Source organism: Rhineura floridana, chromosome 4 (genome assembly GCF_030035675.1).
Source record: "Rhineura floridana isolate rRhiFlo1 chromosome 4, rRhiFlo1.hap2, whole genome shotgun sequence".
Lineage (NCBI taxonomy): Eukaryota > Metazoa > Chordata > Lepidosauria > Squamata > Rhineuridae > Rhineura > Rhineura floridana.
Window position 1 is genome coordinate 80,027,797 of NC_084483.1, and position 27,169 is coordinate 80,054,965.

General features: G+C 41.6%; 1 protein-coding gene across 11 annotated transcripts in view; it reads left to right on the plus strand.

Moving 5' to 3' along the window:
* The window catches only part of GRIK2 (glutamate ionotropic receptor kainate type subunit 2), a 614,747-nt gene that overhangs the window by 242,743 nt on the left and 344,835 nt on the right, over positions 1 to 27,169 (plus strand). For 10 of the 11 annotated variants that reach the window (XR_009762209.1, XM_061623432.1, XM_061623434.1 and 7 more), the window contains 3 exons: positions 2,403 to 2,546; positions 4,758 to 4,865; positions 17,906 to 18,019. Coding sequence is in view for 10 of the 11 variants with exons in the window: in XM_061623432.1 (XP_061479416.1) it covers positions 2,403 to 2,546; positions 4,758 to 4,865; positions 17,906 to 18,019 (366 nt within the window). In the remaining variant the exon portion in view is untranslated. Of the gene's footprint in view, positions 1 to 2,402; positions 2,547 to 4,757; positions 4,866 to 17,905; positions 18,020 to 21,695; positions 21,751 to 27,169 lie in introns of those variants that run through there. The other variant, XM_061623442.1, reaches the window with a different exon arrangement.

A 27,169-nucleotide genomic window follows, 5' to 3' on the forward strand; every position in this document is an offset into this window, starting at 1 on the left:
TCCTATGTTGTGCAGAAGGGGCCTCCTGATAAGATGGTATCTGGAGGAGGCCCTCACCTGCAGAGCACAGTGACTGACTGAGTATATAAGGGATAAGATGGTCTTTCAGGTATCCTGGTCCCAAGCTGTATAGGGCTTTGTACACCAAAACTAGAACCTTGAACTTGGCCCAGTAGCAAATGGGCAACCAGTGCAATTCTTTCAACAGCAGGGTGACATGTTGGTGATACCCTGCCCCAGTGAGCAGTCTTGTTGCCTCATTTTGCACCAGCTGCAGCTTCCGGACCAACCTTAAGGGCAGTCCAGCATAGAGTGCATTACAGTAATCCAGCCTGGAGGCTACTAGTGTATGGACAACAATGGTGAGGCTATCCTGGTCCAGAAATGGCCACAGCAGTGTTACCAACTGAAGCTGATAAAAGGCACTCCTAGTCACTGAGATCACCTGGGCCTCTAGCGACAAAGATGGATCCAGGAGCACCCCCAGACTATGGACCTGCTCTTTCAGTGGGAGTACGACCTTATCCAAAGCAGGCAACTGACCAATTATCTGAACTCGGGAACCACCAACACACAGTGCCTCTGTCTTGCTAGGATTCAGACTCAGTTTATTGGCCCTCCTCCAGCCCACCACCAAGTCCAGGCAGCGGTCCAGGGCTTGCACGGCCTCTCCCGATTCAGATGTTACAGAGAAATAGAGCTGGGTATCTATCGTCAGCGTACTGCTGACACCTTGCCCCAAATCTCCTGAAGACCACTCTCAGGTGCTTCATATAAATGTTAAACAGCATGGGGGACAAGATGGTGCCCTGCGACACCCCACAGCACAACTGCCAGGGAGCTGAAAGACAATCACCCAATGCTATTCTCTGAAAATGACCTTGGAGATAGTATTGGAACCACTGTAAAAGAGTGCCTCCAATACTCATTTCACCAAGCCGGCCAAGAAGCATACCATGGTTAATGGTATCAAAAGCCGCTGAGAGACCCAGTAAGAGTAACAGGGTCACACTCCAGTTCCATAACCAGAACTGAACCCAGACTAGGATGGGTCTGTTTTATCCAAGAGTACTTGAAATTGCTGCACCACAGCCTTTTCTATCACCTTCCCTAAGAAAGGAGTATTTGCGACCAGTCAGTAATAGTCACAAACCAATGGGTCCAGGGTGGGCTTTTTCCGGAGTGGTCGGATCACCACCTCTTTCGGGGTGGCTGGAACCACTCCTTCCCACAATGATGCATTGACCACACCCTGGATCCACTCGGTCAACCCCCCTCGGCAAGCTTTAATAAGCCAAGAAGGGCAAGGGTCGAGAGGACATGTTGCTGGCTGAATCATTGCAAGCACCTTGTCTACGTCATCAGGCCGCATCAACTGAAACCGTTCCCGAGAAGTTGCACCAAATGTTGCACTGAACACCTCATTGGGGACTACAGTAGATGTGGATGGGGCATCAAGACTGCTACAGAGGCAACCAACTTTACCCTCAAAGTGCCTTGCAGACAATTCACAGTGGGCCTTGAAAGGGTCTAAATCTCCATTTCCTGGAGTTATGTCAACAGACCCCTGACAATACAGAAAAGTTCCACTGCACAGCTACTTGAGGCTGCGATGGAGGCAGAGAAGTGGGCCTTCTTCGCTCTCACTGCCGCACAGTAGACACAGTTATGATGTTTTACTCATGCTTGATCAGCTTCACAGCACCTCTCTCGCTACTTGTGCTGTAGCCATCATCCAGCCTGTGTCATTGCCCTTAGCTCATTGCTGTACCAAGGTGCAAACTGGGCTCCACAATGCTGGTGAGGCTGCTCGGGGACAACCGTGTCAAGAGCCTGACACACCTCGCTGTTCCACAGCGTGACAAGGGCATCAACAGGGTCACCTATCTATCTACTGGGAACTCCCTCAGGGCATTCAGAAATTCAGTGGATTCTATTACTCTCCAGGGACGGACCATCTTAATCTGTCCACTAACCCTGAAGGAAAGGATCGGAGCCATAAGTCTAAACTATATTTAGAGTTCAGCTATGGCTCTATCAAGTTAAGACCCTTGACTTGTACTACACAGAAATCACTACTACTTGTTTTTTTTCTTATGAGGCAAATTATGAGGCTGCATTTTTTCTCCTGAGAGAAATTAGGCACTAAAAAGATCAAGATAGGGGAAGATAGCAAGTATTTTATGTATATTTGTTCTTTTAAGAACAGGTTTGTAGATTTTAGTTGTATTTTGTCAATAATTTTATTATGTTTAAACACTTAGTAGCAATGTTTTTGTTTTAAAAGCCATTATCATCTTCAATAGAGGAAGGAAGCCTGTGTCTTTGCATCTCCCTCTCTGTTGACTGTCACACACTTTCAACTGGTTGTTTTCACAATGGTATTTTCACTTTAATTTCAGACGGATGCAGCTTTGATGTATGATGCCGTTCATGTGGTGTCAGTGGCTGTCCAGCAGTTCCCACAGATGACTGTCAGTTCTTTACAGTGTAATCGACACAAACCCTGGCGCTTTGGGACTCGATTCATGAATCTCATTAAAGAGGTACGTCAGTAACCAAATGTGATCCATCTTGCTTTTTCTGTGTTCTCCATCTGTAAAAGTTCAGAACTGTAGCTCTTTTGACTTCAAAATGTGTTGCTGAGACAAATATGTACATTTGCAAACAATGTGCACTGAGATGTTTAAAATGGAAAAGAATATGGACAAAAAGGTGTAATAAGATGAATAATAAATAACAAGAAATGTTTGCTGGGCAAAATCATCTGTGCTATTGGGTTAATCATCATAACAATAGGAAGTAAAAGAATCATGTGCTACATTTTGTTCTGACTGCATTATTTTATGCTACATTTTGTGAAATCCTTTTCACTTTTATCAAATAGTTCCATAATACATTTCCTGCTTTACCAAAGGGGTTGTAATATTTTAGTGACATCCACATTTTATGAGCCTGATTAGTTTCTTCTCAGATTATCCTTAATGTAAGTCTTTAGTTTGGATGTGTAAAAAGAAAGTATTTGGGTAATATTGATTTCATAACAAATAACAGTGTCTAGGTCAGGTAGCCAACATGGTGCTCTCCAGATATTGTTGGACGACAATTGCCCTCAACTGTAGCCAGCAGTTCCAATGATCAGAGATGGTGAGAGTTGTGATCCAACAACTTGTGGAAGATGTCATTTGGATATCCCTAGTGTATGTGTTAACAGCATTTCCCATTCTTGTACATACTAAGATTTTGACAGTTTACTTGTTCCAGAAGGCAATTTCAAGTCCCAATTCAATTTTGAACTTGCAAGGACATCTTGTACAAGCAGCAATATTGATGACATCAGTTTCTCAGGGCAAAGTTTTGTATCTTTCATTTTCAACTATCAAAAAAGAGTGGCATTGTATAAAAGCTATGACTTTAAGAATGGATTTGCATACAATAATGATGCAGTTGGGTTGTGCTCCCCAAAATGAACCCATCCATGTGTGCTACCACATATGGAACTGAATAGACTCTATGCGTCACTGAATTGAGAGCATACTTGTAAGACAGGCTGTGAAGAAATGTTATTTGTGCATTTGTGTTTGGGGAAGTGTGTGACTCCTTTGGCTGCCTTGAGGCCTTGTTTTGGTACATTGTTGCAACCCTGCTTGGCAGTGATTGCTTGGTGACAGGTTTTAAGAGGAGAGAGACAGGATTGCTTAAAGAGATTCCAGGCAGTAGGGAGTTAACTGTGAGTCAGGGATTAGCAGCTGGAAAGAGCAGATGGAGTTGATGATAGTTGGAATCAAAAATTGGTTAGTGAGAATACCTGAGGGAAGAACAGAGTCCTATATATGTACACACACGCACATGCACACATGAGTGTCATTAACAGTTGTCTGGTGAAGTGGCCAGTGACTGAGTTAGTCTGAGGGGCCACTCTGAAGAAAGGTCTTCCCAAGGGCAAGTGACATAAGTGGGGGTATAACACTGGCTGGCTAAACTGTCCAAACAGCCAGGAGCGCAACCAGAGGAGCTTTGGGACAGGGAGGAAGATTGGCCCCTGTAGCTGAACTGGGCTGTGGAAGTTATTGGCTAGAGTGGAGGTTTAGGGAACTTGGCCTGTAGTGAGAGCCACTTAAAGGCTGGTGTCAGAAATGGTGTCTCTGGAGATTTAGAACCTGTCCGCAAGCATCTATAAAGTCTCAAAATAAGTAACCCTATTCACTTTTGGAAATAATATCCCTTTAATAAACCTACAACATAGTTCAAGTTTTATACTGTTTCTCAGTAGTTGTGTCATTTCGTGCCTTAAAGCCTGAAACTGCTAGTAGGGGGTTTAAAGTGATATTATGTGGGAATTGGCAGCAGTGAAAGGGTTATGGAACCCTGTTTTACATAAAGTAAGGCTGAGGAATCAGACGAATTCCTGACAGAAACAAAAATATCTCTCAAAGAGGAAATAAAACAGAAATTTCAAATGTCAGCCTTTTGTCAACCTGGCAAGATGGATTTTGTGTGTCTGTGGGTAAAAGGAAAGCTATTCAGGAATTATATACAGAGATTAAGGAAAAATTGGTTTAATTATCAAAAGAAAATTGGGAATCCTAGAAGAGAATATTTTTTTAAAAAAACTGGTCATGAGGGAAATTATTTAAACTTAATGAATAATTAATATTTCTATTTTGGCAGACATTAATTAATTAATTATTAAATTTGCTCTTTCTCCCTTTTATTGCTTAAATATGAAATGTATTATTATTATTTTATTTTCACAGGCTCACTGGGAAGGCCTTACTGGCAGGATAACTTTCAACAAAACCAATGGCTTAAGAACAGATTTTGATTTAGATGTGATTAGCCTTAAAGAGGAAGGTCTTGAAAAGGTACTTGAGATAACTTTAGTCTATTTGCTTATTTAAAATAATAATCTTGCACGTTTCTCCTTAGCAGTAAAGTCAATTTATACAATATACAGCTCCATTGTGTAGAGTCTGAGAGAATATTCACATTAGTTTTAATAAATAACATCAGAAAAAACTATTTAATTATTTGTGGGTGTATCCAGTGTTAGTCTGATCCAGAGTAGTTCCATTGAAATTAATAGGCATGACTAACTGAGGTCCATTCATTTCAGTGGGTCTACTCTAAGTTACACTCAGAGTAGGGATGTCACAGATATTTATTACCTACTAACATGGTATCAAATTCATCCATGTTTCACTGCTGCAACACCTAAACAAACTGAACATTCTTTATGCGAACACTCACAAGTGTTGGATTTAAAAAATAGGCAAAAATTAATGTTTTCAAACAACTCAGTCCTACATTTTGTGGGCTACTTTTCATAAGCTACATTTTGTAACCTTTTTTGTGTTACATCTTATCTGAACCGCTGAAATGTGTATACTTTCCTTTGAACTTCTCAGTGATGATAACCATTAGCTTAACAACCAATGTTATCTACAAGTCTGTTGCCTCAGACAAATAGACTCAGTCACAGAAATGCTGCAGGCACCAGCAGGCACCAGCACATATATCCCCCTGGCCCCTGCTCAGTCTTATACATACTGTCTCTCTCTCTCTCTAGGTAGCTTGGGGGGGGGCAAAGAAGTGAAGGTTGTGCAGACAATATTCTAAATCTGACAGTTTAGAAAATAATGATATACATACTAAAAATAGATGCTTAAGCTGCATGTGAAAGCCTAATTGCAAAAACAGTTAAGCCTGATGGCTACTTGAAGATAAGTAAGTAGTGTAAACAATAAAACCTTATTGGTTAGGTAAGAAGCATTCCTGTCCTCCAGAATGCAAAATGAAAACAGTTATGGAATCTTCACAAAACAGAGCAAACCAGAACAAAAAAGCCATAAAATTACAGAATACAATTTTGTACTGGAATCGAGTGAAGATCAAATGAACAGTGAATGAAAAGGGACATGATACTGAATCACAACCCTAACTCAGAATAGACCCATTGAAATGAATGGATCTAAGTTGGTCATAGGATACAATTCTATGACTGAAATGAACACTGAAATATACTTGGTGTCTAAAGGTAAAGGGTGGCTTCCTTATTTAATTTCTGATTTATTTTAATAATTAGAACACTTTCTATAGGGCCTTATTATTATTGATCTGCTTGGACCTGTCTCCTGACTGATTCAACAACATAGGATTGGATCCAAAGAATTCTGTAACTAGTTTCACGTACCTAAATGAGCCTTTAACTTGTGCCTCTGTAAAGAAGGTGTGGTAAACTTTTGGCCTTCCAGATGTTCCTGAACTACAACTCCCATCAGCCCTAGCAAGCATGGTCAATGGCTAGGGATGATGGGAAACATCTGGAGGGCCAAAAGTTATCAACACCTGCTGTAAATAATAGTCCTCTCTGCCATTTGGTGAACCCCTTTTGCAGAGCTTGGAAAAGTTGCTTTTTTGAACTACAGCTCCCATCAGCCTAATCCAGTGGCCATGTTGCCTAGGGCTGATGGGAGTTGTAGTTCAAAAAAGTAACTTTTCCAAGCTCTGCCCTTTTGAAACTGAGAATTACAAAAGCAGCTTGTGATAAAGCATGAGAGACTGCTGTTCAGAGTTGATATCATTGGTAGTTTTACTCAGAGTAGATCCACTGAAATAGATGGGTTTATGTAACTTAAGTTGCACATCGCCCATAAAGTTTTTTTAAAAAAATTCCACTGAGCACACTCAAATCATTGGGGAGGCCTAAAGTAGTTATTTGCATCTAAGGCAGCGTGTACCATAAATCAATCAAAGAACCAAACTTCATGTGGTGGTGGCAGTGCTGGGTGTTTCAGCATTGAACTAAATCAGTCAAGAAGAGATGGAGATTTGATTTTAAAAGCAAAAATACCTGCTTCATTTAGAGACTGTTTGCAATGGCATTTGCATGGTGTCTTCCTACTAATACTGTACAGTATGGAGCACTGTGTGATTCTTTCACATGGAACACAGGCTTTCCACAAGAATACTCATTCATGGTGGTAGCTATTGCCATATACATTCTTCATGTTGTATAGAAGAATGATATAATGTGGCCTTTGCTACATATTCTCCAATGGTGTGAGAAGCCACAATGTGGAGCTCAACAATAATAACAAACTATAGTTTTTCAACAAGCTATTTGTAGAAAACAGAAATTACACACTTGCTATTACAGAAGCCAAGGTGGTAAAATCATCATTGTCGGTTTATTTCTGTACTGCTTTTTGGCAAAGCCCTCAAAGCAGTGAACAGAATAATATAAAAGAAAATACAGTAAAATTACACTGAATGCAAATTCAAAAGTACAATATAATAAATCAATAAAAAATAAAATAACAAAAACCCAGGCATACCATAAATCACATATTTTACATTCATGAGTTGCATTTGTACTCTCACCACAAACATAGCTACCATCCACAAAGAAGAGCCCACACAACAAGCTTCCCCCTGGATGCAGCTGCTGCTGTGGCAAAGTTCTCACAGTTGCTCTCCAGAGTGGAGCTGCCTGGCTCAACTTTCTGGTTCCTCAACAGGCTGCAGGTCTCCAGGTGTGAGAACAGAAACAGGTGCAGCAAAGAAGGCCTGGGGAGGCCAAAGTTGGTGTTCATCTGACAGTTGGTAATAGACATATCACCCCTACTTGCCAAAATGTTATAATTCCATATGTATTTGGTAATTATATAGTAGGGTTTGAAGAAGCCTAGCTTTATAACTTTTTAAAGTTCAGGAGGCAATGTCGCTGGGCAATAGCAATGATTTACTGTTTTTATACAAAATGTATGATAAACAAGTGAATGAGATGTTAGGAAGTTCAATACCTAATTAAACGTGATTAAGACTGCATGTGAAAAAATAACATGGCTTGCTCTCTATACCCAAATGATCCGAAACTGGTTGAGAGTATTCAGAGAATGGAGGGATACTAGCAGAGCTTGGAAAAGTTACTTTTTTGAACTACAACTCCCATCAGCCCAATCCAGTGGCCATGCTGGCTGGGGCTGATGGGAGTTGTAGTTCAAAAAAGTAACTTTTCCAAGCTCTGGATACTAGGTATTTAACCCCCCTTAGGATGTACACCTTAACATGATGAGGGGGTTTGAGAGTGTTGAAGAAGCTGATAGCAATGCTGTCAGGAGAGGCTAGACTCCTAGCAGGAGGCACCCAAGGCGGAATGGTCTGGCTGAGACACCAGACTAAGATGCATCCATACTCAGAAGAAGGCAAATTCCATGCTAGCGATAATTAGGAAAGGTATTGAAAATAAAACAGCCGATATAATGCCGTTGTATAAATCTATGGTGCGGCCGCATTTGGAATACTGTGTACAGTTCTGGTCGCCTCATCTCAAAAAGGATATTATAGAGTTGGAAAAGGTTCAGAAGAGGGCAACCAGAATGATCAAGGGGATGGAGTGACTCCCTTACGAGGAAAGGTTGCAGCATTTGGGATTTTTAGTTTAGAGAAAAGGCGGGTCAGAGGAGACATGATAGAAGTGTATAAAATTATGCATGGCATTGAGAAAGTGGATAGAGAAAAGTTCTTCTCCCTCTCTCATAATACTAGAACTCGTGGACATTCAAAGAAGCTGAATGTTGGAAGATTCAGGACAGACAAAAGGAAGTACTTCTTTACTCAGCGCATAGTTAAACTATGGAATTTGCTCCCACAAGATGCAGTAATGGCCACCAGCTTGGATGGCTTTAAAAGAAGATTAGACAAATTCATGGAGGACAGGGCTATCAATGGCTACTAGCCGTGATGGCTGTGCTGTGCCACCCTAGTCAGAGGCAGCATGCTTCTGAAAACCAGTTGCCGGAAGCCTCAGGAGGGGAGAGTGTTCTTGCACTCGGGTCCTGCTTGCAGGCTTCCCCCAGGCACCTGGTTGGCCACTGTGAGAACAGGATGCTGGACTAGATGGGCCACTGGCCTGATCCAGCAGGCTCTTCTTATGTTCTTATGTTCTTAAGGCAATGGTAAACCACCTCTGAATACCTCTTACCATGAAAACCCTATGAATAGAGTATCCAAAACGCAACACGAGATAGTGCTGGAAGATAAGACCCGCAGGTCAGAAGGCATTCACCAAGCTACTGGGGAAGAACAAAAGACAAGTACGAGTAGCGCTGCGACTAATGACGTAGCTGGGTCAAAGCCGAAAGAAAGCCCAGAGGCTGATGCACACAGATGCGAAAGGAGAGTCCAGAGTTGTATGACTTACGCAATAGGAACATGGAATGTGAGAGGAATGAACCAGGGAAAGTTAGAAATTGTCAAGCAATAAATGGAACATATCAACATTACAATACTTGGCGTGAGTGAATTAAAATGGACGGGAATGGGACATTTTCAATCAGGCAACTACAAAATATTTTATGCAGGAAATGAGAAATCAAGAAGAAATGGGGTTGCTTTAATAGTGAGAAGTGATGTAGCAAAAGCAATTAGGAGCACATTTTTTGAGGAAACTAAAAGGTGACTGTACACATGGACATCACCAAATGGTCAATATAGGAATCAAATTGATTATATAATTGGTAATAGAAGATGGAGAAGTTCCATACTTTCTGCAAAAAAAAAAGACCAGGAGTAGACTGCGGTACAGATCATGAACTGGTCGTATCAAAAATCAGAGTAAAGCTAAAGAAGAACAACAAAGCAATCATAATGCCAAAATACAATTTAAATAACATCCCAGAAGAATACAAAGATCAAATAAGGAACAGATTTGAGATTTTAAATTTAGTTGACAGAGAACCAGAAGAACTATGGATTGAAGTCAGAGACATGATCAGGGAAGAATGCAAAAAGACAATGCTTCTAGTTAAAAAGAGAGAAAGACCTGAATGGATGACTGAAGAAACTCTTAAAATGGTTAAAGAGAGAAGGAAAGCAAAAGGTGATAGAGACACGGTCAGAACCCTAAATGCAACAATACAGCGACTAGTACGTAGGGACAAAGAGAACTATTACAATAGTTATTGTATAGAAATAGAAGAGGACAACAAAAAGGGAACAAGAGCCCTATTCCATAAGAAATGAAAGGGAAATTCAAACCAAGAGTAGGGATGTTGAATAATCAACAGGGGAACACACTGACTGACCGAGATGAAATAAAAGGAAGATGGAAGCAATACACTGAAGAACTCTATAAAAGAGATGCCAGGATGACAGATTCATTCACAGGCGAACTGTATGATGAAGAACCAGAAATATTAGAATGTGAGGTGAAAGCTACTCTTAAAATACTTGGAAGAAACAAATCACCAGGAACAGATGGCATACCAATAGAGTTGCTACAAGCTACCGAGACTGAATCTGTCCAAATTGTGACAAACATTTGTCAAAAAATATGGAAAACTAAACAATGGCCCATGGACTGGAAGCGTTCAATATATATCCCAATTCCAAAGAAAGGGGATCCCAGGGAATGCAGTAATTATCGAACTATTGCCTTAATATCCCATGTAAGTAAAGTAATGCTCAAGATTCTACAACAAAGGCTCTTACCATATGGAGCGAGAAATGCCAGACATCCAAGCTGGATTTAGAAAAGGAAGAGGCACCAGAGATCATATTGCAAACAAACGTTGGATAATGGAACGGAGCAAGGAATTTCAGAAGAAAATCACCCTGTGGAATGCTTTAAAAGAAATGGGGGTGCCACAGCATCTGATTTTCCTGATGTGCAACGTATACTCTGGACAAGAGGCTACTGTAAGGACAGAATATGGAGAAACTGTTTGGTTCCCATTGGAAAGGGTGTGAGACGAGCGTATTTTATCACCCTATTTGTTTAATCTTTATGCAGAACATATCATATGGAAAGCAGGATTGGACCAAGATGTAGGAGGTGTGAAAATTGGTGGGAGAAAAAATAATAATTTAAGATATGCAGACGATACCATACTACTAGCAGAAACCAGTAATAATTTGAAACGAATGCTGATGAAAGTTAAAGAGGAAAGCAAAAAAGCATGACTATAGCTGAACGTCAAGAAAACTAAAGTAATGACAACAGAAGATTTATGCAACTTTAAAGTTGACAATGAGGACATTGAACTTGTCAAGGATTAGTACCTTGGCATAGTCATTAACCAAAATGGAGACCATAGTCAAGAAATCAGAAGAAGGCTAGGAATGGGGAAGGCAGTTATGAGAGAACTAGAAAAGGTCCTCAAATGCAAATATGTATCACTGAACACTAAAGTCAGGGTCATTCAGACCATGGTATTCCCGATCTCTATGTATGGATGTGAAAGTTGGAAAGTGAAAAAAGCTGATAAGAGAAAAATCAACTAGTTTGAAATGTGGTGTTGGAGGAGAGTTTTGCGGATACCATGGACTGTGAAAAAGACAAATAATTAGGTGTTAGAACAAATTAAACCAGAACTGTCACTAGAAGCCAAAATAGTGAAACTGAGGTTATCATACTTTGGACACATAATGAGCAGACATGATTCACTAGAAAAGTCAATAATGCTGGGAAAAATAGAAGAGAGTAGAAAAAGAGGAAGGCCAAACAAGAGATGGATTGATTCCATAAAGGAAGCCCCAGACCTGAACTTACAAGATCTGAATAGGGTGGTTCATGACAGATGCTCTTGGAGGTCACTGATTCATAGGGTCGCCATAAGTCGTAAATGACTTGAAGACACATAACAACAAGGTATTTACAAATAAACAATGTCATTACTCACCCTAAACCTTAAGGATAGTTGGGGCGGGGATTACTGGCACTTCCCTTCCTTCACCCAGGGTTCTGCACATGAGAAGAGATCCCACTCCCACTGAGGCTTCTTCTGTTACCTTCATTGGTCATCAGCTGGATGTATTGTCACTGTGCTGGGAACAATTCACTTAACCATTGCACATCAATCAAGGCCCTGCTTGCCTTATGTATAGTTATACAGCAGCTCAGTTCACTCCAGGCCATGGTGTAAATTCTCTTGCAGCCAAGAGCCTAAATATGCTGTGCACTGAGGAGCTTAAGAAGGAATGTGTCTGTATATGAGGCACAGGAGGCACTTGCACTATCCAAATGACATTGCATTGTACAGTACCCAACACAGTGGCAGCACTGTCAGTAGAAGGCTGGTGAGGGGTGGGGAGGACCGTCCACATTACAGTACAATCAGGAACCTTTCATATCTACTCAACTTGGTGAGGGAAGATCATTTCCAGTTGTCAAACGAATGACATACACTGAATATCTCAGTGAATGTTTGGAGCTGAATATTCAGGAAATAAAGGAACACATTGGTTGGAGATTTTTAGGATGAGGTGAATTTGAAAAACCTGCTAAAGAAGCTTGATCAAATAGGAGTTCAAAATCAATGAATGAAATAAATACAAGATTTAAAATATGAGTTTGAGTAAATTGTTTAAATCATGTTTGTGAAACTCTTACTTGAAAAAAGTGATGCAAATTGGTTTCAATAGCAAAGGTGTCATGTAGATTGAAAGTTGTCTACAAACCAATTTACTAATGTAATGGGAAATTGTAGGCTTTGAAAATATGGGACAAGTAGTGGACAGTGTGCAATTCTGTGTTTAGTAGCTATTTTGATCTAGAAGGGAGAAAAATATATAAACTCACTTAATAGTCCATTAATACATTTGGAGTTATGTAAAATGGATGTATACCAAATATAAAACCATCTGTACTGTGAGAGGAAATAAACAAAATGCATGGAATGCTTGATTTGGGGAGAAAACTCTTTGTTGAGGAGATAATTGGTTTGGGGAGATAATAATTTTTAATTGGAATACAATATAAAACCTATGCACTTAACAGGATGGAATGTGGCATGTGCTATACCTTCACTGGTGATACTGGAGAATTCTCAGTGTAGAATTCAAACTTTAAGTCAGGAATGAGGAACCTGTGGCTCTATCATCCCCAATCAGTGTGGCCAGTGGTCAGAATTATATGATATTGCAGTCCAACATCTTGAGGGCCACAGGTTCCACATACCTGCTCTAAACTCTGCTTAATTCTAGGTGTGTATGTGTGGGGAAGCTGAATATGTTTCCCCACACATTATTGTTACTTAACTGTTATCTGCATAAGAATTCTGGCACTGAATTAACTTGCTGAATGTGGGCCTCATGGGCCTCAGTGATTGCTGTGTCTCAATGATCCTCAGCTGTAAAATGGGTTCAATGCCTCCTAAAAGGCATAAAAGCAATATACTATGTATATGTGCTTGCAATATGCTGTGTATATGTGCTTGCAATATGTTTGTCCTGCTACATAGCGTGAAGCTTGTATCTGTACTTTTGTAATCTTGAACCGTCTTCTTTCTTGCCCTTTTAGTATCTGCTTTCTCTTTGTGATGCATTTGAGCCTGCATTAGGTTCACTCCACCTTTGTCCAATAGGCTGCCACTGTCTTTCTTAACCCCAGCACCCATCTACAGGAATGTCCCTATTTTTCATCTATGAATTATTGGAGGGTATTAAGCTTTGAGTTCCACATGATAAAATATGGTTTTGATTACAGCACATGTTTTGGCTGGAGGGCCATATTTTCTAGCTTCCAGTTGAGCACAGATTATCAAACCTATTCACTTCTTTTAAAGCAGCTTTAGAATTAAAACATTTGTGCTGAGCAAATTGACTGCAGCAGATTTGGTGCCAAGGTTAATCTTGCACTTTAACTTTCATTCATGGAGAAATAGCTTTTAGTGGAACATTATTATGCTGCCTTACTGGTTAACAATAGCAGTGAATTAGGATCTGTGGCATAATATACTGGAGTTTCTCTCACACTTTTCCTGGAACCTCAAGAGATAATGTGTTCGATAACACACATGCCCAACAGATGCATGTGTGCTCTTCAGAAAATATTTCTTAACAGGCAAATAAAACATGCTAACAGGACTAGTTAATTAAAATGAAGGGATATCTCTATAGATTCAAAGAAGTGACTACCATTAAAAAAATAGCATACCTGTTCCTGAACTACAATTCCCATCAATTCCCATCAGCCCCAGCAAGCATGGCCAGTGACTAAGGAAGATGGGAATTGTAATTGAGGCGGGAGGTGGGATGGCTAGCGCACTGGTGGTGGAAATCTTGCTCTGATGACAATCAGACATGGGTCAGAGCAGCTGCGACAGCCTACCATGTGGCGATAAGGGCAGCAAAAAATGATTTTTATGCTGCCTCTATTGTGTCCGCAGAGTGCTGTCTCAGGCTGTTCCAAGTGGTCCGAAGCCTGGTCGGTCCAATTGCTTCAGAACTGATGGGACATTCTAAGACCTCCTGTGATGAGTTTGCAAAGCACTTTGCGGATAAAATCAACCGTCTAAAGAGTGTGATTTCACACGCTATGGACACAGTGAGCGAGCCAGAGTCGGCCAGTGGTTCTCCGGTGGTGTGGGATCGGTTCCAGCTTCTTCCTTCTGATGAAGTGGACAATGTGCTTTCAACCTTAAGGCCAACCACCTGCTTACTCGACCCTTGCCCATCGTGGCTCATTATGAGCTGCAAGGACAGACTGGGCGAGAGGATTAAGGGGGTGGTAAATGCATCCTTGGAAGAGGGTGTAATGCCATCAGCCCTCAAGGAGGCAGTAATAAAACCAATTTTAAAGAAGCCCTCCTGGATCCCCAAGATTTGAACAACTTTCGCCCAATCTCAAACTTACCATTCTTGGGCCAGACAGTTGAGCGGGTGGTGGCGAAGCAGTTGCAAGCGCATTTAGAGGAAGCGGATTATCTGGACCCATTTCAGTCGGGCTTCAGGCCTGGACATGGGACTGAAACAGTCTTGGTCCCCTTGGTGGATGATATGAGGAGAGCGTTGGATAGGGGTGAATGCACCTTCCTCGTCCTCCTAGATCTCTCAGCGGCTTTTGATACCGTTGACCACAGTATCCTTCTGGACCGCCTGGAGAGGTTAGGCATAGGGGGCACTGTACTGCAGTGGTTCCATTCCTTCCTCTCTGGTAGGCATCAGAGAGTGGCATTGGGGGATGAGGTTTCGGACCCTTGGCTTCTCACTTGTGGGGTGCCACAGGGCTCCATCCTGTCCCCAATGCTATTTAACATCTATATAAAGCCGCAGGGGGCTATCATCAGGAGATTTGGGCTGCAATGTCACCAATATGCGGATGACACACAGCTCTATCTCTCATTTAAATCTTCACTGAGAGTGGCTGTAGAAACCCTGTCCAAGTGCCTGGAGTTGGTGAGCGGCTGGATGGAAAGAAATAAGCTGAAGCTGAACCCTGACAAAACTGAGGTACTGTTCGTGGGAGACAAGGGAAGATTGGGGGATTTGGAGCTGGTGCTCAATGGGGTACAGTTGCCCCTGAGAGACCAGGTCCGCAGCCTGGGGGTCATTCTTGACTCCCAACTATCAATGGAAGCTCAGGTCTCAGCTGTAAGCCGGGTGGTGCTGTGTCAACTCTATCTGATACGGAGGCTGCGTCCCTGCCTTCCCAATCATCTGCTCCTATCAGTGGTACATGCCCTGGTCTCCTCTCGCCTAGACTACTGTAATGCGCCCTATGTGGGGCTATCCTTGAAAACAGTCTGGAAATTGCAACTGGTACAGAATGCGGCAGTGCACCTGATTAAAGGCAGCCACCGCCAAGATCATATCACTCCAGTGCTAAAAGAGTTGCACTGGTTACCAGTTGCTTACCAAGCCCAATTCAAGGTGTTGGTTTTGACCTTTAAATCCCTACATGGTTTCGGCCCAGTCTATCTGAAGGAGCGCCTCCAGCATCATCAGCGATGCCGCCCAACAAGATCAGCCTCAAAAGACCTTCCCTCCATCCCATCAGTTAAAACAGCCAGACTGGTGAGGACTAGGGAAAGGGCTTTTTCAATTGTGGCCCCCACTTTGTGGAATTCCATCCCAAATGATCTCTGCCATGACCCTTCTATGATGAGTTTCTGGCGAGCCTTGAAGACCTGGCTCTTTAGGCAGGCTTTTGGGGTGGGCTAGGTTTTACTATTATTGCTTCAGATTTTTAATGTTTAATGTATTTGTACGTTTTATTTTGTACGTCGCCCAGAGTGGCTGGACAACCAGCCAGATGGACGACTAATAAATTTAATAATAAATAAATAAATAATTGAGCAACATTTGGAGGGCCAAAGGTTCCTGTCACCTGGTCTTATCAAACAAAATTTTGCATACCCAGGTGTAGAGTGGAGGGATATATTTTAATTGTATTGTTTCCAAGCCATTAGTCCTTCATTTATTTATTGCCAACCGTAGCTCTCTTCTGGCACTCTGTAACACAGGAGGTGGGGAGACAGCAGGAATGTGTGTGCTAGCCCTGCCCACTCATTCATCCAACTTGAGTTAAGTTAAAAGTTAAAAATTTCCACTTCGAACAAGTTATAATATAACTTTAAAAGACAGTAACTAGTTAAAAGTGAAGTTGATTGGTGAAAAATGCATAGAACATACCAAATTAAATGCTAGCATCATTTCTCATTATCAAATGTCACGGGTGGTTTTCTTTTCCATAAACCCACAGGGGCACCCTCATTTACTGGCAACTCACCTTGCTGTACCTGAAAACTGTTAAATTTGCCATGTATTTTTCAGAATAACGATTTACAAAACTGCTCCAGCAAAAGTCCAGAATTCTGAAATGATTTTTATCTCCAAATCCCAGATGGCATAAATCCCATAAAAGATGTATGCATTTCTGTATGAATGATACCTTACAGATCTTCTGAGGCCTGTACATTTAGCAGCAGAGATGACTTACACTCTTACTGGGACCAGTGTCTAAGAACATAAGGTCAATGGCCCATCTAGTCCAGCATCTTGTTCCCACAGTAGCCAACCATCTTGTGCTTGTTCCCATTTCTGTAGGCAACTAGCTGCCGTGTTGACTTGTATAAGTGGTAGAAAATGCCAACAAGAACTAAGGAACTCTGCAACTTGTAGCTCTTAAGAGACATATCTCTGTGTCTACTACTCTGTACTCTCTATCTCTCAAATAAGAGGTCCTAGAGCTGCATTTCATAATCTGGTGCCACCCAGACGTTGTTGGGCTCCAACTCCCATCAGCTCAGCCAGCATTGCCAATGGTCCCAACAACATCTGGAGAGCACCAGGTTAGTGAAGGCTGCCCTAGAGCATCAATAAAGAAACATAATTTTTCTATAAATTCTAGAGATTGGCTGTGTCGGAGTAAAATCTAGAAAAGCCAGATTTTAAAACTTTTAATTTAGAAAACTGATTATTTGGTATGTTTCTTGGAGGGATGTCTCTTTTAGTTTTTAACTTTTAATTTATACTTTTAAAAATACACCTTTTTCTAACTAGTAAAAGTTAAACATTGACAGCCGAAAAAATTCACTAGTTAAAATTTAAAAAAGTTAGCAATTTCTTTAACCTTTGGACTAGTTAATTCCCATGTCTGGATTAGAAGTGGAAGCCAGGAACTTATCTATGGTTGGGACAATCCATAATTGTGATAGAACAGAGAGGTATGGGAGTTCCCACTTGATAAACATTCTTGAATTTGGTATGGGCCATGATGTTTCCATTGATCTTTGGAAATCTTAACTATGCTTGCAAAATGCAATATGTATTTACTGATGTATAGAATTTCATAGTATTAACAATCAGATAAAGGGATAGATCACTTTACAGTGGAAGATAGCATATGCATTGTAAATATATTTTTCAGTGAGCTATCAAGCAGTGGATGTGGGGATAGAAATGGGAAATTAAGCACTCAAAACTCTGTACATCATTTTTACCCCAAATGACACACTTTGCTAGAGACATTTTAAAGTACAGTGAACCATATGTCGAGCAAACTTTTACTAGACTGGTAGCAGATATTTCACCAGAGATGAATTATAAGTTTTAGTAGGCTTACCACTGTGGCTTAAAAAGGACTCATGGACAATATATAAGTGCATATACTGTTTTATAGATTGGAACTTGGGATCCTGCAAGTGGCCTTAACATGACGGAGAATCAAAAAGGAAAACCAGCAAACATTACTGATTCCCTATCTAATCGCTCCCTAACTGTAACCACCATCTTGGTAAGTAATCATATGTGCAATTGTTTTCTGGAAATTAAGCTGCACATTAAAACTGTAAAGAAAAGTAATATTACCTACAATAGTCATGACCAGTATGCAAACGTCTTTTATGGTTATTTAGCAATTGGTATATAATGAATGATCTGAAATGTTAATTTCGCTATGGAATTTTTATGATGTTGGCAATTTATTTCAAGTGCTGCAATCTCAACTGACTAATCATTTAGCAGTCTTATGATTGTTTAGCACTTTAAAGTTTAGGCAGAATCTACCATTGTTGTTTTGGGAAAAGAAATATACATATGAAGTGTGTGTGTATCATACACATGAACATAGGAAGCTGTCTTATACTGAGTCAGACCATTGGTCCATCTAGTTCAGTGTAGTCTACACTGACTGGGAGTGGCTCTCCAGGATTTCAGACAGGATTCTCTCCTAACCCTACTTGGAGATGCCAGGGATTGAACCTGCAACCTTCTTCATGCAAAGGAGATGCGCTACTACTGAACTATGACCCTTCCCCTAAATGGTTTGTAAAGAACTTAAAATCAATTAATCATCAGGATATGCTCTCCAAAATCAATAGTGAGTCTTTCCAGCATTTTATCCTGTACAGATTTCTGTATTTATTTTCCAAATGCGGCCGCACCATAGATTTATACAACGGCATTATGATATCGGCTGTTTTATTTTCAATACCTTTCCTAATTATCCCTAGCATGGAATTTGCCTTTTTCACAGCTGCCACACACTGGGTCGACATTTTCATCGTGCTGTCCACTACAACCCCGAGGTCTCTCTCCTGGTCGGTCACCGCCAGTTCAAACCCCATGAGCGTATATGTGAAATTAAGATTTTTTGCTCCAATATGCATAATTTTACACTTGTTTATATTGAATTGCATTTGCCATTTTTCCGCCAAACTCAGTTTGGAGAGGTCTTTTTGGAGCTCTTCACAATCCTTTTTTGTTTTAACAACCCTGAACAATTTAGTGTCGTCAGCAAACTTGGCCACTTCACTGCTCACTCCTAATTCTAAGTCATTAACGAACAAGTTGAAAAGTACAGGTCCCAATACCGATCCTTGAGGGACTCCACTTTCTACAGCCCTCCATTGGGAGAACTGTCCGTTTATTCCTACTCTCTGCTTTCTGCTTCTTAACCAATTCCTTATCCACAAGAGGACCTCACCTCTTATTCCATGACTGCTAAGCTTTCTCAGAAGTCTTTGGTGAGGTACCTTGTCAAACGCTTTTTGAAAGTCTAAGTACACAATGTCCACTGGATCACCTCTATCTATATGCTTGCTGACACTCTCAAATAATTCTAACAGGTTACTGAGACAGGACTTTCCCTTGCAAAAGCCATAAAATTATGCATGGCATTGAGAAAGTGGATAGAGAAAAGTTTTTCTCCCTCTCTCAGAATACTAGAACTCGTGGACATTCAAAGAAGCTGAATGTTGGAAGATTCAGGACAGACAAAAGGAAGTACTTCTTTACTCAGCACATAGTTAAACTATGGAATTTGCTCCCACAAGACGCAGTAATGGCCACCAGCTTGGATGGCTTTAAAAGAAGATTAGACAAATTCATGGAGGACAGGGCTATCAATGGCTACTAGCCGTGATGGCTGTGCTGTGCCATCCTAGTCAGAGGCAGCATGCTTCTGAAAACCAGTTGCCGGAAGCCTCAGGAGGGGAGAGTGTTCTTGCACTCGGGTCCTGCTTGCGGGCTTCCCCCAGGCACCTGGTTGGCCACTGTGAGAACAGGATGCTGGACTAGATGGGCCACTGGCCTGATCCAGCAGGCTCTTCTTATTTTCGTATTTCCCCTACCCCCAAGATATGCTCTTTTCCAGTGTAGGATTAACAGGTCACTCCCTTAAGGAATAAGAGTGCTAAACTTTTTTTTAGCTATCATTTTAAGCAAATAAAACAAAATCAAGTTTGTATCAGTAATGCTTCTTAGTCTTGGTACTTTTAATTGTCCTGAGGGCAGGGAAGAAGTAATGCAATATGTTTATTTGAAAATATTAAATTTAATTATCAATAGGAAATACCTTGTATAAGTCTCTTTCATTTAAATAACTTGTGTGTGGTCCAAGGATGTGACAATGTGCATAGAGAAAGAAGTGCAGGGGTGCAGCTGGAAACTTTGCTTGGAGCTTCCATGCTGCCAAAGACACAGTCCACTTCTCATACTGAACAGCACCTTGCCTCTGCTGCAGTAGTAGAAAAAGCAAGTAAAAATTGCTACCTAAAAGAGCTTTAATGAACTGTGCATTTTCAGTTATTAAACAATATCCATTTTTAAAAGGTCCTTAACTGTGTTTAGTCTATCTTTCCTTTTTTTTCTTTTAATCTTCCCTATTGACATGATCGATGTGTCTCCTGCCAGATCAGGGCTACCATCACAATCCTTAAAAGAAGCTACAGTAGAAACATAAGACATTTTCTTTAGTGTCTATGTCTAAGAACATAAGAAGAGCCTGCTGGATCAGGCCAGTGGTCTATCTAATCCACTATCCTGTTCTCACAGTGGCCAATCAGATGCCTGAGGGGAATCCTCAAGTAGGACCTGAGCACAAGAGCACTATACTCTTCTGCAATTTCGAGCACCTGGTATTCAGAAGCATACTGCCTCTGACTGTGTCAGTGTCTCTGCTTGTGTGCACGTGGCTTCCTAGGACTGCAGTCTTAACTTTAGTCATATTATTTCTATTTTGTTGGTATATTGCCATGAAAATTGCTTGCAAAGACCTCAAAAACTGGTAACTTACACATCTATTTGAATAATTCAATTCACCTGGTACCACTTTGGCAGTAAAGCACTATTTCTTCTCAAATTGTATGTGTGTATGTGTGTTTTCTTAAAATTTCTTTTTGCAGATTTCTTGATAGGTGTTATTCCTGCAATTTCACTCTGAAATGGGTGATTGTGTGGTTCTATCTAATCAGAAATTATGGATAATGTATGCTATATTTTATAGATTCCATATCAAGAAGCTTCATAATTATTTTCTTGACTAAATAATTATATTTGGATTTTTTTTCTAGGTAGCCCAATACATGTTAAATAATGGCTTCAATCCTGAGAATGCTTCCTTGAATGTAATGGCCATTGAAATCAATGGGACTTCCTTCCAAGGATGCATTTTTAGGATCTGGGTTGAAAACTTATTGCTCAGAGACCTGTAGTTATTTATTTATTTATTTATTTATTTATTGCATTTGTATACCACCCCATAGCCGAAGCTCTCTGGGCGGTTTACAACAATCACCTTGAAGACTATCACATTTGTTATGACATTCACTTTCACAGAGCCCAGCCCACTTTGGTAGACAAAGAGGGATCCAGCCCATAAGATTCTGCATCATCATAAATTGTGATGCATCTGATAAAATTATCCCTGTGCAAGATTTGTTTGCATTTTGATTGTTTTTTTTATTAAAAATTTTGGCAGGGTGCAGGCTCATATGATGAAAACTAATGGGTGGGGAACCTGCATGCATAATGTGGCATACCTCTGGCCCTAGATCAGGTGTTCCCAACCTGGGAGCCATGAAGTAATCCAGAGGGGCCATGGACAGTAAAGAAATGAATTATTTATTATTATTATTATTTTAAAAAGTCTTCATTCTCTGGACACAGTCTGCTTCCCATTGCTTTTGCAGATGACACCTCCCCCTTGCTCCAAATAAGAGGATAGTACTTTTGCTGAAGTGCCAGAGCATCTTTCAGGTGTGCTGAAGGCAGGCATCTGCCTATAAGACATGTGGCAGATACCAAAGGAGGCTGAGAGTGGAGCTATCAGGAAGAAGAAGGGAATACTATCACCAGCTCCTGTCTCCTCACACTGCCGCTGCTAATGACATCCTTACTCAGAACAAGAGGAGAGGGCTTTTTGTGAAGCAAAAAGAAGTAAGGCTGCAAGGAAAGGCTACTTTCCCCCTTCCTTCCTGGCAGCAAACCTGCCTGCCTTTCTTGGCTCCTGATTCACTGTCATCTCCTTTAAAAATATTCTTATTTGTGAGGCTGCCCAGATCTCGCCTTTGGCCCAGATGAAGCCAGGGAGCTTCTGAGGCTGTGTGTGCCAGTGTCCCCCTCTTTCTTCCACCTACACTCTGCCCCCCATCTCTTTCTCCAAGATGCTGCAGCAGTTGAGGGCTTCTCCCCCACACACCTGAATGCATGCCTGCAGATGTTTGCCGGAGGGGCAGGTGTGTTTTTGTGTGTGCATGTGCTGATCTGCTCCACTCTCATTCCCCAAGTGCATGCTAACCAAGTCATCAGTTCTGATGATCATCCCGAGGCCTAAAAGCACTAACTCTCCTCCTCAATCTATCCACATATCTATATATCCACCGTCTAGCATCCCCACCACTACCACATTGCTGCTTTATTTGTTTATTTATTATTTTAAAAGCTCAGCAGGTTGGCTGTGGCTTGGGCCCCCATACTGCAGCTGAAATGTAATTATTTATTTAATTATTATGGCATTTATATCCCACCTTTCCTCCAAGTTGCTCAAGGAGGTGCACATGGTCCCCTCCCCTTTCCATTTTATCCTTTCACCCAACCCTGTGAGACAGGCCAGGCTGAGAGACTGTGTCTGGCCCAAGGTCACCCAGTGGGCTTCATGGCTGCTTGGGGATTTGAACCTGGACCTTAGTCCAACACTGTAACCCACTGGGGTTGGGAGACAGGACTGTACATTTTCAGACTATGTGTGTGTGTGGGAAGAGGATACCAATTTGATGAACATTTGCATAAAAAAGCAACACCTCCCTGTCTGCAGGGAGGTTTATATGGAAAGGGATATATGGAGATGTGGTTTTGCCACACACCATTTTTTTTCAATTAACAGAGGCTAACATTTCAATTAGCGTGGAGGGGTGTCACAAACGTTTTTGAGCTTATAAAGGGGGTCCCAAACTCATAAAGGTTGGGAACCACTGCTCTAGATCATGGCTTTCAATTGTTACTTAAGTATTGGTAACTTCCCTTTGATCATTTTTGCTGAGAGCCTAAAATGGAGCTGATTTTTCTTTATGCAGTGCTTTCTATTTTAGAAAAGCATTGGCAGCGGACCTCAGTGCTGTATTCTGCCCACCTAGAATAAAGCTCTCTGTCCCATCAGAGGTGAGGAACTCAGGCTTACATATTTCAGTAAAGCTTTCTCATTTTATTAAGGTTACATCCACCTGAAATGTCTTTTGGCTCATTCACTAACTAAGCTTTCTAGGAACTATTTCCCTGGTTTCTCCTTTGCACGCAAATCTTTGCTCCTTCAAAGTGCTGCCATTGCTCTTCGCACCTCTGAATCCTGTGAGAGCGGGGGGGGGCTGGACCTTGACTTCACCCTCCGACTGAGGGGGGCTTACCATCTGGACGGGCATGGGAAACTGCTGGACATCCGGCTGGGAATCTGCCAACTGGTCAGTTGTCTCCTCTGCCGCTGGAGCGGGGGGGCATGCCCTCGACAGCATCCTCTGACAGCTCTCCCTGCATTCCCACAGGGGAAGGGGGAAGCTGGGGATGCTGCAAGACTTCCTTCCTCAAACCCTCACTCAAGTCCTCAAAGTCAAAGTCGTCCTCCTGCCAGCCTTCCCTCCTGACCAGGGTCAAAACACTCTGAAGGATAACTGAGAAAAACCTCAAATCAAGTGTGCTTCAGAGAATAATCTCCACTTTTTCTAGTTAGATTCTTTGCTATGTATTTTGGTGGTCTCTGAAAAGTAATCAAAATGGTACAGAGGACTGTAGGTATTTAGTGCTACTACTGTTATTATATCTGCTTTAGCCAGTTTCATTGGGGTACTCTCAAACCAGAATATATCCCCTGAAGAGGAGCATGCCATCTGTGCAGCCTGCCACCTGGAGATATCGAGGATCTTATGGAACATTATGCAGCTGTCATGCCAGATGCATATGAATGATTTGTCACGTTATATGCCAGGCTCTTTGCTAGATGCTACATCATTGGTAGGGAGCCTCAGCTTGTTGGCCAAATTAAGCCCAACACAGGCACCAATTTGACCCATGAGGCTGTTTCCCTCAGACCACGCCCACCTGCAACACACCAGATGTCAAATGAAATTTCAGGTATTGAGCTGGTGGAAATGTGGCTGCCAAGGAACAAATGAGAGCCTTAAAGTGCTCCTGATTGTTTTGGGAAGGAAGGCTTGCTGTCAGCACTGATTATGTGATTGGCTGAGACAGGAAGCCTCAGTGGTATTGGCTGCACAATGGAGTTTCTGATCAGAAATGCCTTGGCATAGCTGATCCCTGTCCAAAGCAGTCTTGCTAAAAGCTCTGATCAGCTGATTGATGGTGACAGCAAGCCTGCAGTGATTGACTGCACTAACGGAGTTCCCCATCAGGAACATGGATCAGTACAGCATGCTGATGCAGATTTAGAATATGAAAATGGGCATTGCAGGGAAATAAAGAAGTAAGATACAAATACTGGGTGAAGTAGACCACATTTATTTATTTGTTTATTTGTTTGTTTGTTTGTTTATTTATTTATTTATTTATATCCCACCCTTCCTCCCAGCAGGAGCCCAGGGTGGCTCCTTTTTAACTGAAAACAGATCTGCATAGGGGAATCAAGGTGCAGGATCTAATTTGTAATCAAACAGGGTAATCCAACCCTGCCGAGGGCAAGGTTGCTACCCCTTCGCTTAAGCCCCACCTTTTCAGGTGAATAGGGAGGCCTTCCTGCTCCACCTCCTCCTGGACACTCACAATTCCAGGAAGGTATTACAGGTTGTCCCCAAAGGTGCTCCCTAACCATGCCTGCTAGTCCCACAGCCCTGAAGGCAATTCTCAGGACTATACCCTTCACTTTTAAAGGTGCTTAATGGTGTGTGCCAAACCTTAACTACTTCATAATTTCCCACACCTACCTGCCACAGGAAGTGACAAGCCTCAGCTTGGTCACTTTCACCCTTCTTGGAATGAGTAATCTCAAGCGACACACTATGCAGATGTGACAAGTTTTATCCAAATGGGAAAGATATGTCCCCTTGGCTATATACAGTTCACACTGGAATTTATGGATTTGAGGGTGAGGGATAACAGCTCCATGAGGGCTGACCAGAGCAATTATAATTTCTCTATTAACTTTTTAAAGAGCCCTATCCAGATACATAGGTTCACCCTTTCCTGCCATGCATACCTGAGGAAAATCCACAACCAAATGATGACCAACCCAGGCCATCACCACCTGAAAGCACCAAAGTCCATGCAAATCTGTAAAATGAGGACCTTGCCTTTAAGCAGGTCCAAATCCTTCCCACCCAAGTATATAACAAGACTGTGCAGAGGATGCAACACCTGACCCAAGTCAAACAGCAATGGCAATGGCAAGCCCACAGCAAGCCCCCAAGGTCCAATCATTGGACCATAGTATACCAGGGGAGCCCAACTGGGTGCTGTGGATTGATACTGATGCCTTCCAGTTGGCCCAAGCACTACGCTATGTCCACAACTTGATGTCTTCAGGTGTTTACACATCCTCCAGGCACCTCTAAAAACAAAGCAAAAAAAATCAACCAGAGAAATAACTAGGCTCCCCCACTTCAAAACTATGTGTGATAGGCCTCTATCACCCAAAACTTTAATGTTATCCACACCAATCATGGCGAACATTACTGTGGAAGTGGCCCCAGTTTGAAAGGAATGAGATCTATACCAGGATAGGTCAACCTCAAAATCAACCAGAGCCCTCTCTTAGCAATAGTCCAACACTGGCATCTAGTAAGCATCACACATCCTAATGATAGACTAATATTCAATGGTGATGGCCCAGAAGAGACACCATTTCCCTAACAGCTTGCACCTCCATAGGAGATGCCACCAAGGAGCTCCTGCTCCTCTGGTCTTCTTGGAATGGCTTATGTCATTCGCTTTCATGAAGTTGACAGTAGTCCATGATAGGTTATACTACAGTTCCTTGCAAAAGTACTCAGACCCCTGACCAATGTTCTCATATTACTGAATTACAAATGGTGCATTGTAATTTTGTTCTGTATGATAGTTATTTTTCTGCTATCCTTTGCTTTTAACATTCAGATTTTTTTCTCTCCCAACAAACAACAATATTGTTATCAATGTTTTCCTTTCAGAAGGTAAAATAAATCAGCTTTCCATCTGCACAGTGCCAACCCACCCAATCCCCTCTTGCCCTTCCCACTTCCCCCAAATGGTTTTGGATCCTTCCCCTCAGCCGTGGGAGAAAGTGAGAGATTGGTTTAATGCAAAGCAGAGACACAGGTTGGTAAATTTCATGTTACCAAAGCAAAGGCACAAGCTTGTCAGGTTGTCCTTAGCAAAGCAAACATACAGGCTGGTCATTTTCATATTAACAAAACATGCACAGTCTGAGCAAAGCAAAGGTAGGGCTGCACAGCAAAGAGCACACTAAGCAAAACAAAGAGACAGCAGGCTGAGCAAAGCAAAGGCACAGGCTTGTCAGTTTAATGTTAGCAAAGCAAACACTGCACAGGCTGATCAATTACACATTAGCAAAGCAAAGAAACAGGCTTGTCAGTTTCAAATTAGCAAAGTAAAGGCAGGCTTGTCAGTTTTAAATTAGCAAAGCAGAAGCAAGCTAGTCAGTTTCATGTTAACAAAGCAAAATTTGATTTTATTTTTTTTACTCTGGTGTTGGGAAAAGCTGGGGAAACTCGCAACATTCAGGATCAGCCAACAAAGATAGTGAACCTGCGGACTATCAGGAAGTCTGGTTCCAAGATCAATTTTAGTGACATTCTTGCCCATCCCTATGTTGATTAGAAAGGATTTAGATTAACAGGTGAAGTTACGGTTAGTTTTGTTCTATATACAGTGCCTTGCAAAGGCAATCAGACCCCTGACCAACACTCTCATAAAACTGATATAACTTAAGGCTGTCTTTGTAGCAAAAGTTGGTTCTACCAAATATTAATGTGTGGGGGTTGAATACTTATGCAAGCAACATGTTTCCGTTTTTATGTTTCTTGCAATCATTTCCCAACATAAAACCAATGTCACCTTACCATAATTAATTCTGAGTTTCAGTGTTTCAAAATAAAATATCATACAGAATGAAATCACAATGTACCATTTGTAGTTGAGTAATATGAAAGCACTGGTCAGGGGT